An 18489-nucleotide genomic window follows, 5' to 3' on the forward strand; every position below is an offset into this window, starting at 1 on the left:
GAAGGTCTGGTGGTGGGTGGTTTGTCGAGTGTGTGGTCAGAATTAGTGGTTGGTTTGGCGAGCATTTGAAAATGTGAGGTAACGAGATGGAGGTCGGGTGGTAGGTGGTTTGTCGAGTGTGAGGTCAGAATTAGTGGTTGGTTTGGCAAGCATTTGAAAATGTGAGTTCACGAGATGGAGGTCTGGTGGTGGGTGGTTTATCGAGTGTGAGGTCGGAATTAGTGGTTAGTTTGGCAAACATTTGAAACTTTGAGGTCTCGAGATGGAGGTTAGGTGGTGGGTTGTTTGTCGAGTATGAGGTCGAAGTTAGTGGTTTGTATGACGAGTATTTGAAAGTGAGGTCACAAAATGGAGGTCGGGTGGTGGGTGGTTTGTCAACTGTGAGGTCGGAATTAGTGGTTGGTTTGACGAGCATTTGTAAGTGTGAGGTCACGAGATGGAGGTCGAGTGGTGGGTGGTTCGTCGAGTGTGAAGTTGGAATTAATGGTTAATTTGATGAGCATGTGAAAGTGTGAGGTCACGAGATGAATGGTGGTGGTGGTTAGTGTTTAGTTTGACGTTGGATAAGAGGTCTGTGATCAATTGAGATTGGTTGTTGATTTGTTGAAGTGAGAGTAAAAGAGATGTTGTCTAAGATTGGTGAGTGGATTGTCGAGGAATGAAATTTTATAAATAAATGAGGAGTGATAACATAAAAAATAAATAAATTATTTGAAAAAATAAGTGAAGAAAAAATAAAAAAATTAATTAGGAATGAAAATTAATATATAAATGATAAGTGATAACATAAAAAATAAGTGGTAAGTGTTTGGTTTGACGTTGGATAAGAGGTCTATGATCAATTGGTATTGGTTGTTGATTTGTTGAAGTGGGAGTAAAAGAGATGTTGACTAAGATTGTTGAGTGAATTGTTGAGGGATATAGATATATGAAAAAGTATGAGTCACAAGATTAGGGTTAGTGATTGGTTTGCTGAGGGGATAAAGGCATATGAAAAAGTGTGAGTCACAAGATGATGATCAATTAGAGGGTTAGTGGTTGAGTTTGAGGTGTGTCATCAATTGAGGTCGACTAAGATTGTTGGTGGTTTTGCTAAAGAGATAAAAAAATGCTTATGAAAAAGTGTGAGTCACAAGATAAGAATCAATTGAGGTGTTAAGTGAATGCGAAATGGATAATATATATGTTAATATTAAGTTTAAGATTAAATTTAATTTTATCTAAAATATTTATAAATAAATAATATTATATATAATTTAATTTTATCTAAAATATTTATAAATAAATAATATTACATATATTCTTATCCGTGCAAATACACGTAAAAGAATAGTTAATTGTATTTTATTTCTTTTCTCACTCTTTAATTGAGTTAGTGTGAGTTTTGTTTGGTGTAATATCTAACCTCAAATTTTTGTAATCAGGAAAATACTTTCAATTATCAAGAAAATTCTTTCAATTTATTGGTGGATCTTTTATTGTTCGTACCTTCTGATTGTATTTGTGATTTTTTCTAGAGTATTTGTTTCATTTTTTTAGCATTTAAGAGAGATGAAATTATGATATTAATTATTTTTTATATCTATATATATATATAATGAGTGATGATACAAGAAGCGACTATAAGGGAACGAAATGGGGAGCGAAGTCACCTGGCATGCCAGGTAGGTCAAATTTTAATTAATTTTATTTTCTTTTTCCACGTAGGATAATACCCCGCAATTCAAACTCCTCTCATTTCTTCTCAACCATTCTCTTTCTTCAATCTGGAAACGCTCAAAATTCTCTAAACAACCCTCTCTTCAAAAACTCACTCCGATTTCTGATCAACAACCATCTCTTCAATCTTCAATCTATCTCCGCTAAAAACCACTCTCATTTCTGATTAACAACTCTCTCTTCAATGTTCATTCTATCTCTGCTAAAACTCACTACCATTTCCGCTCAAACCCACTCTTAAATATTACATATATTCTTATCCGTGCAAATACACGTAAAAGAATAGTTAATTGTATTTTATTTCTTTTCTCACTCTTTAATTGAGTTAGTGTGAGTTTTGTTTGGTGTAATATCTAACCTCAAATTTTTGTAATCAGGAAAATACTTTCAATTATCAAGAAAATTCTTTCAATTTATTGGTGGATCTTTTATTGTTCGTACCTTCTGATTGTATTTGTGATTTTTTCTAGAGTATTTGTTTCATTTTTTTAGCATTTAAGAGAGATGAAATTATGATATTAATTATTTTTTATATCTATATATATATATAATGAGTGATGATACAAGAAGCGACTATAAGGGAACGAAATGGGGAGCGAAGTCACCTGGCATGCCAGGTAGGTCAAATTTTAATTAATTTTATTTTCTTTTTCCACGTAGGATAATACCCCGCAATTCAAACTCCTCTCATTTCTTCTCAACCATTCTCTTTCTTCAATCTGGAAACGCTCAAAATTCTCTAAACAACCCTCTCTTCAAAAACTCACTCCGATTTCTGATCAACAACCATCTCTTCAATCTTCAATCTATCTCCGCTAAAAACCACTCTCATTTCTGATTAACAACTCTCTCTTCAATGTTCATTCTATCTCTGCTAAAACTCACTACCATTTCCGCTCAAACCCACTCTTAAATCCGTTTAAACTCTAGCCTAAGTATCCGCTCAAACTCTAACCCTAAATATTAGCTCAAATAGAATCCGCTCAAACAATGACAGAGAAGATAAAAAACACTTTAGGTAAAAGGAAAAAGCCAGATAGAGATGCAGTGTTAACTTCAGATAGAGATGAAATGTAAGTTTTCATTGTTGCACTATTTTCATTTACTATGTCCCCTGTTCATTGTGGATCTATTGCTGCGTTAATTGTCTCTTCTTGTTTAATCTTCATTGAATCAGTTCTTTATTTTCTGGTATATGATTAACTGTCGATATATCTATATCATTTTATGAAGCAGAGGTATTAGGAAATGATTAACTCTTTGTTTATGAAGCAGAGGTATTAGGGAAATGATTAACTCTTTGTTTATGAAGCAGAGGTATTAGGAAATGATTAACTCTTTGTTTATGAAGCAGATTTATATGATTAAATCTTTGAAATTTAGGTGAGTGGTATTAGGAAATGTAGAAGATAATAGAGTTATGATTAAAGCAGCTGTTATGAAATAAGACAGGAAGAAAGACAGTTGATAAATATTAAGCTTAAATTGTTAATATTGTATTGTCTTGTGTGTTAGACTATGTTGTCATGTGTTTTTAGTTATGTTGTCATGTATTTTTAGTTATGTTGTCATGTGTTTTTAGTTATGTTTTGAAATGCATTGTGAGGCTATTGAAAATGACCTGGCAAGACGTAGGGAACTATAAGAATTGTGGAGTATTCTGTATGCTGCACATGGAGACATACAAGGGAGATCCTAAGTGGACTTGTGGCATAACCCGATTAAATGCGATCAAGAATATTCATTGTCTATGAATCCAATACCTATCGAGGATTCTACAATCTGATTCTAACATTTATCGGATGAACTTAAAATACAAGACCAGAAAGTTGTACAAAACCAAATTATCTAAAACAGTAATGTAATGGTTTTATGTTAGTATAATTAAAACATTTACTTTTTGAATAGTATTGTTAGTTGATCACCATCTTTCTCTTCAATCCAAAACTATTATTATATTATCTATTTGTGTGATTAATTCAATTCAATGTAATGGTTTATATTTATAATTGAATAGTATTGTTAGCTGATCTCTTAAGAATGGTTTGTCAAAGTTGATGATCCTAGTTGTTGTCGTTATTGTGCTCTTGAGCCAGGCACGGACAGAGGCAGCAAGAGTCCTACCGGAGTTCAGTTTTATTATTATTATGATTAAAAGTAGTAGTTAAATGGTGAATGAATACATACATGATGATTCTGGACATATTTTGCTAAAAGAAGCAAAAAATAAAGTAAGAAAGAAAAAAAGAATGAATACAGTCTTTGCATCATCATGTTTCATTTAATTCCATCAATTACTGCATAAAAAGAGTTCCATTTTGTATCTCACAGTATCCATACAATATACATGGCCTTATTATGGTCATCTGGTCCATTCCTTGTTCCCAACTTTCGGACTCCAAAACTCATTGATTGTGCATACAATCTATAAAATTCTCGAAGGTCATTTTCAGAAACAAACGACATCCCAAACTTAGGAATTTTGTCTTCGGTACATTGAGATGATGGTTCATCCATAGGGCTACATAAGAATACAAAAAACAGAAATCAACACATGAACAATCACAAAACAACAGAAAAACGTGAATCTCTTGAAACAAACAAAATAACAATAAAACGCATTAAAATATAGTTTAAAACACGGAACAACATATTACAATAATACAAATGACAATAGAATATTAACATTTCGAGTAACTTAAATATTTACAACACATGACAACAACGTATAAAAATACAGGACATCATAGTTTAGGACACGGGACATCATAGTATAAGACACGGGACAACATAAAACAAAACAGAGGACAACACAAGCCAACAAAAATATTAACAGTTTTACACAGGTTTTTAAAAACAGCATAATATTAACAGTCTAACTACATAAACAACAAAAAGATATACCTATTTATGTTCCCAATTGTTGATAGGTTATTTTCAGAAATAAACGACATCCCAACATTGGGAATTTTGTCTTTGGTACATGGTGATGATTGTTCATCCATAGGGCTACATAAGACAAAAAAGAGAAATCAGCACAAAGAATACATGACAACACATGAACAACATATTACAGTAATACATGACAACATATTTAAAAAATGCATGAAGACATAATGGATAAAACGCATTAAAACGAAAAAAAATATAGTTTAAAACACAGAACAACATATTACAATAACACAAATGACATCAAAATATTAACATTTAGAGCAACTTCAATATTTACACGGGACAACATAGTTTAAGACACGGGACATCATAGTTTAAGACACGGGACAACATAGAACAAAACAGAGGACAACACAAGCCAACGAAAATATTAACAGTTTTATACAAGTTCTTGAAAATAACAAAAATATTAACAATTTTATACAGGTTCTAGCTACATATTGGTTCCTACACATAACAATCACATAACAACAGAAAAACGTGAATCCAAGAAACAAACAGAAGAACAATAAAACGAAAAAAAAAGTAAGCTATGATGGCAAAAAAGATATACCATTAGAAGAAGAAGCTAATCGGACAGTCGGACAGTGACGAAGACGAATCTAAACAAAACGCAAGGAGAAGACGACGAGGATGAAGACGAAACTAAAGAATGGAAGGACGACGAGGATGAAGACGCAAGAACAGTAAGAAGTTAAACGACGAGGATGAAGACGGATCTAAAGAATGTAAGTAGAAGAAGCTATACGGCGCGGATGAAGACGGATCTAAAGAATGGAAGGAGAAGATGATAAACAGCGTGCCGAGGGTGAAGAAAATGGAAGAAGAAGAATAAGGAGGGTTTTGTTTGATGAGCGGGAAATGATCTGAGAGTTTGCTAGAGAGGAGATGTAATTTTTTTCTCTTTCCTCCGTGGCATGCCAAGTGGCTTCGCTCCCCATTTCGTTCCCCCAATTCGTTCCTTATATCATTTCCCATATATAATATATATAATGACGTTTAATTTAAAATGTTGGAGGTGTACCACACACTATCTCTCCATAATTATTAACAAGTAAGATAATTTCTCTTTCCTAATAATTATTTATCTTAATTATTTTCTCTCTCCAAATAATTATATATATATATATAAATTTCTTTCCTAATATAAATAAATTTCTCTCCCTTAATTTAATTATTAAGTATTTTTTACTCTTTCTTACCATATAAATATTTATATTTTTTCGCACTAATAATATAAAATATTTTTTTATCAATAATTTTATATTAAAATATATAATATTAAGTAACATATTTATTGTTATATTTAATAATAACAATATATATTGTTATTATTAAATATTAAAATATATAATATTACATAACATATTTATTTTTAAATTTAATAATAACAAAATATATATATAATAATGTTTAAAGTCAATCTACACCAAATTAATCCACGGATATATAATTCACATCATCAAATATGTTCTCTCTCCTCTCTCATTTTCTTTATTTCATAATTTCTCTTTCATAATAATTATTTATCTAAATTATTTTCTCTCTCTTAATATATATATAAGTTTCTTTTTTAATATATATATATATATATATATATATATTTCTCCCTTAATTTAATTATTAAGTAATTTTTACTCTCTCTTACCATATAAATATTTATATATTTTTTTCGAACTAATAATATAAAATTTATATTAAAATATATAATATTACCTAATATATTTATTTTTATATTTAATAATAACAATATATATATATAATAATGTTTAAAGTCAACAAACACCACATTAATCCATATATAATCCATATCATTAAATATTTTCTCTCTCTACTCTCCTCCTCTTTATTTCTTAATTAGTTTTTGTTTTTGTTCCATTATTATATATATTATATATAATATATATTTCATTATCATATATTATCTAAAATATTATCGATATTAATATTAATTCAAGATATAAACAAAAAAAATGGTTATAAATGAATCTGATTTCATAATTTTTATATTTATTTTATTTATATATAAATATAAACAATTTTTTTTTTTAATTTTTATAAATGCACCTACCTTCATAATTTTATACTTATTGGTTACCTTATATATATATATATATTATATTTGTTTTAATCATTAATTTTATATAAATACATTTTATCTTTTATCATACATTTTTTCACTCATCAAATATATATATATATATATAATATTTTTTTATGAGTATAAATAATTTTTATGTTAATATAAAAATTAACTAATTGATAATAAATATTTAATACAAAATATATATGCATACACAAATAATAAAATTATTTCAACAATCATAAGTGGTCTAGCGGTTTAAGTCTTCACATTCATGCGGAAGACCAGGGTTCGAATCCCTAGGAATCTAAAAGTGTGATGTTGGAATTAGTGGTTCGTTTGACGAGCATTTAAATGTCTGAGGTCACGAGATGGAGGTTGGGTGGTTGGTGGTTTGTCGAGTATGATATTGGAATTAGTGGTTGGTACGACGAGCATTTGAAATTGTGAGGTCACGAAATGGAGGTCGGGTGGGGTCTAAATTAGTGGTTGGTTTGATAAACATTTGAAAGTGTGAGGTCACGAGATGGAGGTCGGGTGGTGGGTGGTTTGTCGAGTGTGAGGTTGGAATTAATGGTTGGTTTGAAGAGAATTTGAAAGTGTGAGGTCACGAGATAGAGGTCGGGTGGTGGGTGGTATGTCGAGTGTGATGTCAGAATTAGTGGTTGGGTTGGCGAGTATTTGAAAGTGTGAGGTCACGAGATGAAGGTCGGGTGGTGGGTGATTTGTCGAGTGTGAAGTCAGAATTATTGGTTGGTTTGGCGAGCATTTGAAAGTGAAGTGTGAGATCACGAGATGTTTAAGTATTCACATTTCATTTGGAAGACCAGGTTTCGAATCCCAAAACATGCAAATTTATATTTTCAACGATATATTCTTGATTGGTTTATCGAGCGTGAGGTTGAAATTAGTGGTTGGTTTGACGAACATTTGAAAGTGTGAGTTCACAAGATGGAGATCAGGTGGTGGGAGGTTTGTCGAGTATAAATTTTGAATTAATGGTTGGTTTGAAGAGCATTTGAAAGTGTGAGGTCACGAGATGGAGGTCGGGTGGTGGGTGGTTTGTCTAGTGTGACGTTGGAATTAGTGGTTGGTTTGGCGAACATTTAAAAGTGTGAGGTCACGAGATGGAGGTCGGGTGGTGGTTGGTTTGTCGAGTGTGAGGTTGAAATTAATGGTTGGTTTGACGAACATTTGAAAGTATGAGATCACGAGATGGAGGTCGGGTGGTGGTTAACTAATTGGTAATAAATATTAAATATAAATTATATATGCATACACAAAATAATAAAATTATTTCAAAAATCATAAGTAGTCTAGTGGTTTAAGTGTTCAAATTTCATGCGGAAGACTAGGTTTCGAATCCCAAAACATAAAAATTTATATTTTCAACGATGTATTCTTGACTATAATATATGGTGGCATAACTTTTAAACAAATGATAAGCATCTGAAAGTGTGAGGTCGGAATTAGTGGTTGGTTTGGGCATCTGAAAGTGTGAAGTCGGAATTAATGGTTGGTTTGACGAGCATTTGAAAGTTTGAGGTCACGAGATAGAGGTCGAGTGGTGGGTGGTTTGTCGAGTGAGAGGTCGGAATTAGTGATTGGTGTGGTGAGCATTTGAATGTTTGAGGTCACGAGATGGAGGTCGGGTGGTGGGTAGTTTATCAAGTGTGAGGTTGGAATTAATGGTTGGTTTGACGAGCATTTGAAAATGTGAGGTCACGAGATGAGTGTCAGATGGTGGTTAATGGATGGTTTGACGTTGGATAAGAGGTTTGTGATCAATTTGGGGATTGGTTGTTGATTTGTTGAAGTGAGAGTAAAAGAGAGGTTGGCTAAGATTGGTGAGTGGTTTGTTGAGGTATAAAGGCATGTGAAAAAGTGTGAGTCACAAGATTAGGTTTAGTGGGTGGTTTGCCGAGGGGATAAAGAAGCATATGAAAAAGTGTGAGTCACAAGATGAGGGTCAATTGGAGGGTTAATGGTTGAGTTTGACGAGTATTTGAAAGTGTGAGGCCACGAGATGAAGGTCGGGTGGTGGGTAGTTTGTCGAGTGTGAAGTTGAAATTAATGGTTGGTTTGACGACCATTTGAAAGTGTAAGGTCACGAGATGAATGTTGGATAGTGGTTGGTTTAATATTGGATAAGAAGCCTGTGATCAATTGGGGGATTGGTTGTTTATTTGTTGAAGTGGAAGTAAAAAAAAGTTCACTAAGATTGGTGAGTGGTTTGTTGAGGGATGGAGTCATATAAAAAAGTGTGAGTCACATAATTAAGGTCAATGTGTGGTTTGCCGAGGGAATAAAGAGTTATATGAAAAAGTGTGAGTCACAAGATGAAGGTCATTTGGATGGTTAGTGGTTGAGTTTGACAATATATAAGAGGTGTGTCATCAATTGAGGTCGACTAAGATTGGTGGGTGATTTGCTGAAAGGATAAAAAATTGCATATAAAAAAGTACGAGTCACAAGATGATGGTCAATTGAGGGGTTAAGTGGGTGCCGAAGGGATAAAATATAAGTTAATATTAAGTTTAAAATGAAACTTAATTTTATCTAAAATACTTATAAATAAATAATATTTTATATATATTCTCATCCGTGCAAATGCATAGGATTCATGCTACTTGTTATAAAATATAATAAGCCTACGTGAGCTATGGTGAGAGCGTGAATGTCACACTACATTTTATTTATTAAGCATCACTAGCATGTATCCCGTGCATTTGCACGAGTAATAATATAAAAAATAGAGAAAAAATATTACGGTAAAAATGTTTATGGGCGGGTCAACCTACAATCCGACCCAAATATCCATTTACTCTTACATATATCCAAATTAATCACAGATTTCAATCCGGCAATCCAGACACTTTAAAATTTAAGCTCATTATATATATATATATATATTAGTTAGTTAAAAAGTTGAACTTATATTGTTAAAATGTTCCGCGTTCATCAAATTTGGTGTTTAATTTAAAATATAAAATGTTATTAGCATAGTTGGTTAAAGGGTTGTACTTATTTTGTTAGGTTGCAAGTTCCAACCATACTTATAACATTTTTAATTTTATATTTAACCGTTTTAAGTTTATGGGCGGGTCAACCCACAATCCGAGCCAAGTATCCATTTACTCTCACATATATATCCAAATTAACCACAGCTCTCGACGTGACAATTCAAACACTTTAAAAATTAAGCATCATTATATATATATATATATAGATTAATTAGTTAAAAAATTGAACTTATATTGTTAAAATGGGTCGTATTCATCAAATTTGGTGTTGAATTTAAAATATAAAGTGTTATTAACCTAGTTGTTTAAATGATTATACTTGTTTTGTTAGGTTGCAAGATCGAACCATACCTATAGCATTTTTAATTTTATTTTTAACCATTTTAAGTTTATGGGTAGGTCAACCCACAATCCGACCCAAGTATCCATTTACTCTCACATATATATCCAAATTCATCACAACTCTCGACCCGGGCATTTTAAAAATTAAGCATCATTATATATATATATATATATATATAGATTAGTTAGTTAAAAAGTTGAATTTATATTGTTAAAATGTCCTGTGTTAATCAAATTTGGTGTTGATTTTAAAATATAAAGTGTTATTAGCCTAGTTGGTTAAAGGGTTGTACTTATTTTGTTAGGTTGCAAGTTCGAACCAATACCTATAACATTTTTTAATTTTTTAACCGTTTTAAGTTTATGGGCGGGTCAACCCACAATTCGACCCAAATATCCATTTACTCTCACATATATATCCAAATTAACCACAGCTCTCGACCCGGTAATTCGGACACTTTAAAAATTAAGCATCATTATATAATTATATATATATATATATATTATTCATTAAACATATAAGATTATAACAAAACAATTTTCTTACTTAAAGTGGCGGAAAATGCATTTACCATTCTCGCCCTATTTTTATTTCGAGACTTTTTTTAATACCAAACCCACCCTATTATTTAGTTTCGGTGAATCCCCGCGGGGTACCATTTATAAAATATTTGTAAGAAAAATACAAATTTATTCAATAAAATTATATAAATGAATTTTTTAATATAATATATACGATAATATATTAAAATGTTATATTATTATATAAAAAAATTTACAACCCTTATAAAACTATATATAACAAATAAATTAATATATTTGTAATTTTATATATTTAAAAGTGTTTATAGTGTTTGGGGCAGAATCGGGGTGAGATCGAGACAGATTGAAGAGGAGGACACAAATACCATCCTGCCCCGTCCCCGTTCAGTTTCGGGGAAAACCCCCAAACAGAATAATTCGATTCGATTACCGCGGGGCGGTTTCAAATTATTATCCTTATTTAACAGTAAATTGGTAATCATATATAAGAAAGGAATCAATATTTTATATATAAAAAATAAAAATCGAAAAATATCAAAAAGATAAAAACATACAAATATACATTGTTTAAAGGTCTCGTTCTAATCAAAATCAAACACTAATAGGACAAAATAACTAAATTTGGATTTAAAAAAAAATATATTAATTTTTTTTAATATATTTTCTTTAAATTTTAAATTACTTAAATATAAAATTAATAAATTTAATAATTTTTTTCATTACAAGTTCATAATATATATTGTTGATACTTTGGATACTTAGTTTGATTTAGATGTTAACATGAATTGATGTTAACATGAATTGATGTTAACATGAATTTAGTAAGGACATGATTAATATTAATTTTGATTCCTATAATTATTTATTTATTTTTAATAAAAATATTTCAATTATTAAACATTTTATACCTAAATAAACTGACTCCCAATTTGGGTCTTATTCAATTTCAGTTATTTGAATAATTTAGAGTAGAAAAAAATAATAATGTTAGATGATTTTGAGAAGTAAAGATTATTTTTTGTAAAAAAACTTAAAAAATATTTATATATATAAATAAAATAAAATAAATAATTTAAAATATAAAATATTTTAGTTAATGAAATAAGTGATGAATTAATTAAAAAACTAATTTTGTATAAACTTTTTTAAAACCTTAGGTGAAGGCCTTGGTTTCAAGTTTTCTTAAAAATAATTTATTCTTACCGAAAATATATTAAAGAAAAAATGGCTGGGTGGGAAAGCGGGTCAGACTGAGCAGTAAATAAATTTCGTATAATTTTTTTTTGTTTATCTATAAACTAGTATGTATCCCTAGCATGTATCCCGTGCATTTGTACGAGTAATGATATAAAAAATTACGTTAAAAATGTGATTTTATAATTTAATTCAATATTTTTTATTTAATTATTAAAAATATAACAAAACTTACATTTATATACTCGTTTTATTTAAAATTATTTTGTTAATTTTGTAAACCTACCCAAAATCATATAAATTGAAAATATTCATTATGTGATAATAAAAGTAGTTTCGATAAAACAAATCTTCTAACATTAAATTTTGGATCAAATTATCAATTAAATATAAAGTTCTAATGCTTATTATTATATACTTATTTGAAAAAAAAAATAAGAAAATTAAAAAAACCATCTAATTAATTCATTTAAGTTTTTATATTTATAATGATTTTGATTATTTAATAACTAAATTCGATGGTGCATTTTTAAACATTCCCTCAATGGACGAACCTTTAGGTTTTCTCACCAATATTTGATTATTCAAGCTAACATTCTCGCTTCCACTTCATCTACCAATATTTGGTTACTCACATATAGTAATTACTTCTTTTAAAAGGATTCGAACACTAGTTTTTAGTATGAAATGTTAACATTTTAAACGTTGGACCATTTATGATTGTTGAAATAATTTTATAATTATATATATATATATATTGTAAGTTAGATTTTGAATAATTATATAAATTATCTACTAGGGTTTAATATTACTTATTTGAAAAAAAAATACAAATATTAAAAAATTCAACTAACCAATTCATTTAAGTTTATATATCTATAATGATTTTGATTATTTAATAACCAAATTCGAGGGTGCATTCTTAAACATTCTTGGGCATCATCCTAAGCGCTAAATCACCCTCCGTGGACGAACCCTTAGGCTTTCTCTCCAATGTTTGCTTTACTCTAAGCTGACATTCCTTCTATGGACGAACCCTTAGGTTTTTATCACTAATGTTTGCATTACTCACGCCAATATTTCCTCCATAAATGTTTGCGTTACTCAAGGCAACATTCTCACTTCTGTTTTAACTACCAAGGTTCGCGCACTCACATATAATAATTACTTCTTTTGTAGGAATTCAAACTCTAGTCACTAGTATGAAATTTTAACACTTTAACTGCTAGCCTAATTTTGATTGTTGAAATAATTTTATAGTTTTGTGTATGTATATATATTTTTTAAGTTAGATTTTAAATAATTATATAAATTATCTACTAGGGTATAATATTACTTATTAATATGAAGATTCTCGTGCGATAAACACAGATAAAAATATAAATAAAAAAATTTAATAAAAATAAAAATAATATGTATTTAATGTGTAAAATTCTAAATATATCACGAATAATGTATTAAAATAAAAAATAGAATGCTCTCATTTAACATTTTATTCATTTCGGTAAAACAACTTATCTTTTCATATATCTCATCACATATTTTTTCCGAATGAACATCTCTTCTCGTGACCTTACACATTTACTTTGTCAATAAAATATTTGATTCATATTTTTTAATATTTAACATTGTGACCTCACACTTTGGTCAATCAAATATTTGATTCATATTTTTTTAACCACTTTCAATTGATATCGGCCTATTATTCCTCGATGAACCATATCACAATCACACTTAGTTAAAGGGTTGTACTTGTTTTTGTTAGGTTGCAAGTTCGAAACATACATATAGATTACTTAGTAATCTATTTAATAAAAACATAGTAGAAACCTTAGGCGGTCGACAGGTTTAAATTAGTTAACAAGAGAATTCAAATTTTGATAAAAAAAAAATCATACATAGAGTTAGGTTATTCATTTGTACGACTTGAAAGAGTCTAATTATATAAAAAAAAATGTACAATGAACAATTTCAAACAAAAATATTATAGAAATATATTTCAAAGGGTAATTATAGCTACTAGCGAGATTTTCGTACATTTGTACGATTAAAAACAAAATAGAAATTTTATCCCCACCTACATATCAAGTCACTTTCATCAACCAACCAACATATATATCCAAATTAACCACAACTTTCGACTCGACAATCCGAACACTTTAAAAAGTAAGTATTATTATATATATATATATATATATATTTCGTACACACGGTTAGAGGTTGTTTGATATTAGATTGTTATTGTTTTTTAAAATATTTTTATGTCACATTATTATTGTTTTAAATATTAAATTATTTAATTTATTAATTAAAATATTCTTTCTTTACTTTTATTAAATTTAAATTTTAAATATAAGAAGATATTTTGATCATTCATTTTATAATAATTCCAAATAATTTTATTTAATTAAATTATATTTTTCAAAAATCTCCAAAACTCTTCAAAAATAAACTTAAATTTTTGGTTGGTAATGAATTATTTAAATAATCGATAAATTATTTTAAAATTAAAGATGCTTGATTATTTTGAAAAAATAGGATATTATTTTAGTCAAAAAAATTAAAATGTATTAATATATATTTTTAAAACTAAAAAATATTTTTTGTTCTAATTGGTTCATAAAAATGTGTAGCATTTTGAGAGAAATTTATTTTATGTGGAAAAGTTTTCGTGAGCAATCTATATTTATTGTGAGGATGGTTCTTCAATCAATTTTTGGGACGACAGTTAGTGTAGTGTCAAAAGTCTAGTTACAACGTATCTTGAGTTTGTTTCCATTGTTATAGGTAGAAATATTACAATTAAGGACATGTTTGATATTCAATCTAGTGGTTTCGCTAGCTGAATTAGATATAGAACGAGATTAAACATTATAGAGAGTTTGTCTCATAATAGAATTATACTTTTAGTAAGACACAAACAAGTGTTCGTGTCTGAACAAGATGTTATGCGTTAGCAAGACATGAATATTTTTCATGTAGAGTATTTTATAATATGTTCGCTAAGATGAGTTCATATAATTTTTTATGGGAAAAACATTGGGAGTCAAAATTTGTATCTAAGATCTCGTTCTTTGGATGAAGCGTTATTCACAATAGAATTTTTACGAATGATATGTGCATGAAAAACGTGTATTATGGTTAGTAGTTATCGTATATGTCACGAGGAGGTTGAATCAGTAACTCACTTACTTTTGCATTATCGATGCATGGTGACTAGTATTTGGAGTCTTTTGTAGACTATCACTGGGATTCATTAGGTGATGTTTGGGCGGTTGTTGAGAAATTTGGATTGATACGGCTAATATCACAAGCCTAAATTTGGGTTACCATCCCAATTATTTTTTGGTAACTTTAATAAGTTGGAGAGAAATCGTCGAATTTTCACTAAACTAATGTGTATTATTAATAATGTTATTATTATGATGTTTTTTTAGATCATTCTAGAAATTCGGTAAAGTCCATCGGGGATGAATCGTTATTCTCGAGAACTTGCGAGATCGATGTATTGACTAACGTTTTTTATATTTTATATTTTATTTTTAAGTTTTTTATTTTTTCATATCAAGCTTTTATCTTTGTACTCAAATGATTTCAAATAATTTCATCATTTTTAATATACATGAATCTTTTAAAAAAATAATAAAAAATAATAAAAATATTTCAATATTTTATTTAATAATTAATTAATATAAATAAAGAGAAATAATTAAATAATATTTAAATTATTTAAATAATTCCAACAAAAAAAAGTAAACAATAAATATCACCATCTCTCATGAAACAATTTGATGGCTTAAAGTATTACCAAATATAATAAAAAATTTATTTTTATTAGGTTTGATAATTATGAAATTAGAATTAGTGTGTAATTTTTGTTTTAAATTAGATAATTTAAGATTAAAAATTTAAATTTAAATTTAAATTATAATGAAATTCAAACAAATATAATTTTATAATTTTAAATTCTACTCTTTTAGTTCAAAATTATAATTTGAATATTTTTTTTATATATTTTAAAACAAAATATCTTATTATTTTATATTTATAACATGGTTAATGTGTTGAATAAAAAAATATATATTTAATTTATAAAGCTAAGATATTGAATCTATAATTTTCTTTTCATTTAATAAACTAATATTTTGAATCAATATTATTTAAAAAAATAGGAAGTTAATTGTTTCTTTAAACACGTTAAACCGGTATTTTTTTCTTCTTATTAAAATCAAATCCTAAACAAAACAATTATAATAGGTCGCGTCAAATTAATATTTTAATAATATAGATAATATATTTAAATTGTTTTTTATTATAATCTTTTCAAATATAAGAATTGAATTATAATTTATTGACATTTTTTATGGAGTAAAATTTCAATTTCAGTATGAATCATTAAAACAACATTCCAATTTCAATCACTAAAACATAACATTAGAGATTTTGTAATCATTTTCTTTTATCACTAGTGTTTAGATTGCTTTTGTAAAAAGTAAACATTAATAGAAGATAACAAATTATATGAATGAATGTGAAACAACTAATCATTTTTTACTACATGTCCAATATCAATCATACATGGAATTTTTATCCATTTATTCAACAACATCCTAATATCATTGATTTATTTCTCTTTAAGTTTGGGATAAAACAAAACTAAAAGATCAAGAACTCGAGCTTCAACTATACCAAGACAATGAAATAGTGCAAGAGCCCTAAGGGAGTTTCAAAACATACTAATACATTGACAATGCAAGAGTTGTAATTGTAAGGGAGTTTCAATCTAAGACTTATTAAACATACCAAGACAATGACAATGGATACCAATAAACTATTGAATAAGCCTTATATATAAGCAATCACTTAACAAGAATTGTTGAAAATATTTAATATGTTGATCAAAGGAATAATAAGACAAAGAACCTTGACGGCGCAAAATGAGCCCAAAATGAATCAAAATTTTAGGGTTACAAAAAGCCCAAGTTTAATTTTTTGGGCTCCTAAAAAATTGACAAGGTCTTTTTTGTTATTTTTTATCTAAAAATAATTCGAGCCCGTAAAATGCCCAACAAATAAAAACAAATTGGGCCTAAGAGAAATAAAAATGCGTAATTCATTCTCGCCTTCCATTTGTAAACCCTATTTCATCTTACGTCGAGCCTATATATTCAGTCCCTCGACCCTCTCCCTCTTTCATCTTGGAGGCGCTCTTATCTCATTTCTTCTTTAACAAACATTTTGTCCCTCGACTCTCTCCTTCTTTCGTCGGGGAGATGGTCTTATCTCTTTCTTCTTTCCCTCCACTCTCTCACTCTCGCGTTTGGGAGATGGTCTTATCTCATTCAACCGACCGGAGTGGAAATATTTTGCCAGGTAATATTATATGTTGTGGTTTGTAATTGGTAATGGTTTGGTTGATGTAAATACTAAATTTGATTGATTGGATTTTTATATATAGGTACGGTTGTTGATACCAAGATTTGCCATGTAAGAGAGTTTGACTTCTACCTATGTAGTCATTCGGGTATCCAGGTAACTACTAAAAAAATTGATTAGATATTTTTATTGGTTGAATATGAAGCAAGCACTAATATTTGGTAACAAACTGAAACAGGGAACAAGTCGGCCAACTCATTATCATGTGTTGTTTGATGAGAATGACTTTAGTGCAGATGCATTGCAAGGACTCACTAACAGCTTGTGTTACACGTAAGTAGTGACTTAATCTTTAATCTATATTGTTGTAATTAAGCAATACTAATTAATTGGGTGTTTCTTTCCAGCTATGCGAGATGCACTAGATCGGTGTCTATAGGTTTGTCTTTCTAGATAACTCAACAACTAAATTTATGTTTTAGGATCAATCAAGCATTCTTCTTATGGTTTGTTTCCTTGATGTGCAGTTCCTCCTGCTTACTATGCTCATTCTACTTATTATGCTCATCTTGCTGCGTGGAGGGAACACTATTATGTGGAAGGTGGCGTGGAAGGTGGCGTGGAAGGAGATGGAGCTGATGCTGAATCCATTAGTGTTAGAATGAACACAAGGGAAGGGGATGCAGTTGTTCGGCCTTTGCCTAATGTTATGGATAATGTAAAACAATTTATATTTTACTGCTGATCAACATAGTAATAAGAATTTTGTTGTAATTTTAGTTTTTTTTGTTGTTGTTGTTAAAGTCTTAAATGGTGGGTAGTTCAGATATGAAATAGGATGTAAGTGTTAAAAGTTTTGTAGTTTTTATGGGGGATTTCTAGAAAGATTGTAACAATTTCATGACCCCTTTTAGGGATAAATATTATTATAAAAGTTGTGTTTACAGTTAATTTTTACTTATTTTGTGTTTTGCATTTCCTTCTTTACTTTTATTAAGTTTTAACTAATTATTATTCATCAGGCTTTACATCAAAATATTTGTCAATTACATTACATTTTGATGATATCTATATGTTTTAGTATTTAGTTTGGATATATCACCACCTTTTCCACTACCGTTTAATGATGAAAATTGACGGTTACAATAATAATATTAACTCTCAAATGATTGCCAGATTATTTTATTTGCTGGCCTGTTCAAGTATTCATCGTAGTAGTGTAATAACACTAGTGAAAATGTAGTATTTACCGACCAT

At 29.0% G+C, this 18489-nt stretch overlaps 1 protein-coding gene across 1 annotated transcript; it reads left to right on the forward strand.

Moving 5' to 3' along the window:
• Window positions 1-17129: 17129 nt before the first annotated feature.
• LOC124913385 (protein argonaute MEL1-like) lies at window positions 17130-18042 on the forward strand. The gene is made up of 6 exons (XM_047453968.1): window positions 17130-17229; window positions 17315-17388; window positions 17471-17565; window positions 17640-17671; window positions 17760-17950; window positions 18037-18042. The coding sequence occupies exons 1-6, from the start codon at window positions 17130-17132 to the stop codon at window positions 18040-18042; spliced, it is 498 nt and encodes a 165-aa protein (XP_047309924.1).
• Window positions 18043-18489: the final 447 nt, after the last annotated feature.

The sequence above is a fragment of the Impatiens glandulifera genome, chromosome 8 (assembly GCF_907164915.1).
Source record: "Impatiens glandulifera chromosome 8, dImpGla2.1, whole genome shotgun sequence".
Classification (NCBI taxonomy): Eukaryota; Viridiplantae; Streptophyta; class Magnoliopsida; order Ericales; family Balsaminaceae; genus Impatiens; species Impatiens glandulifera.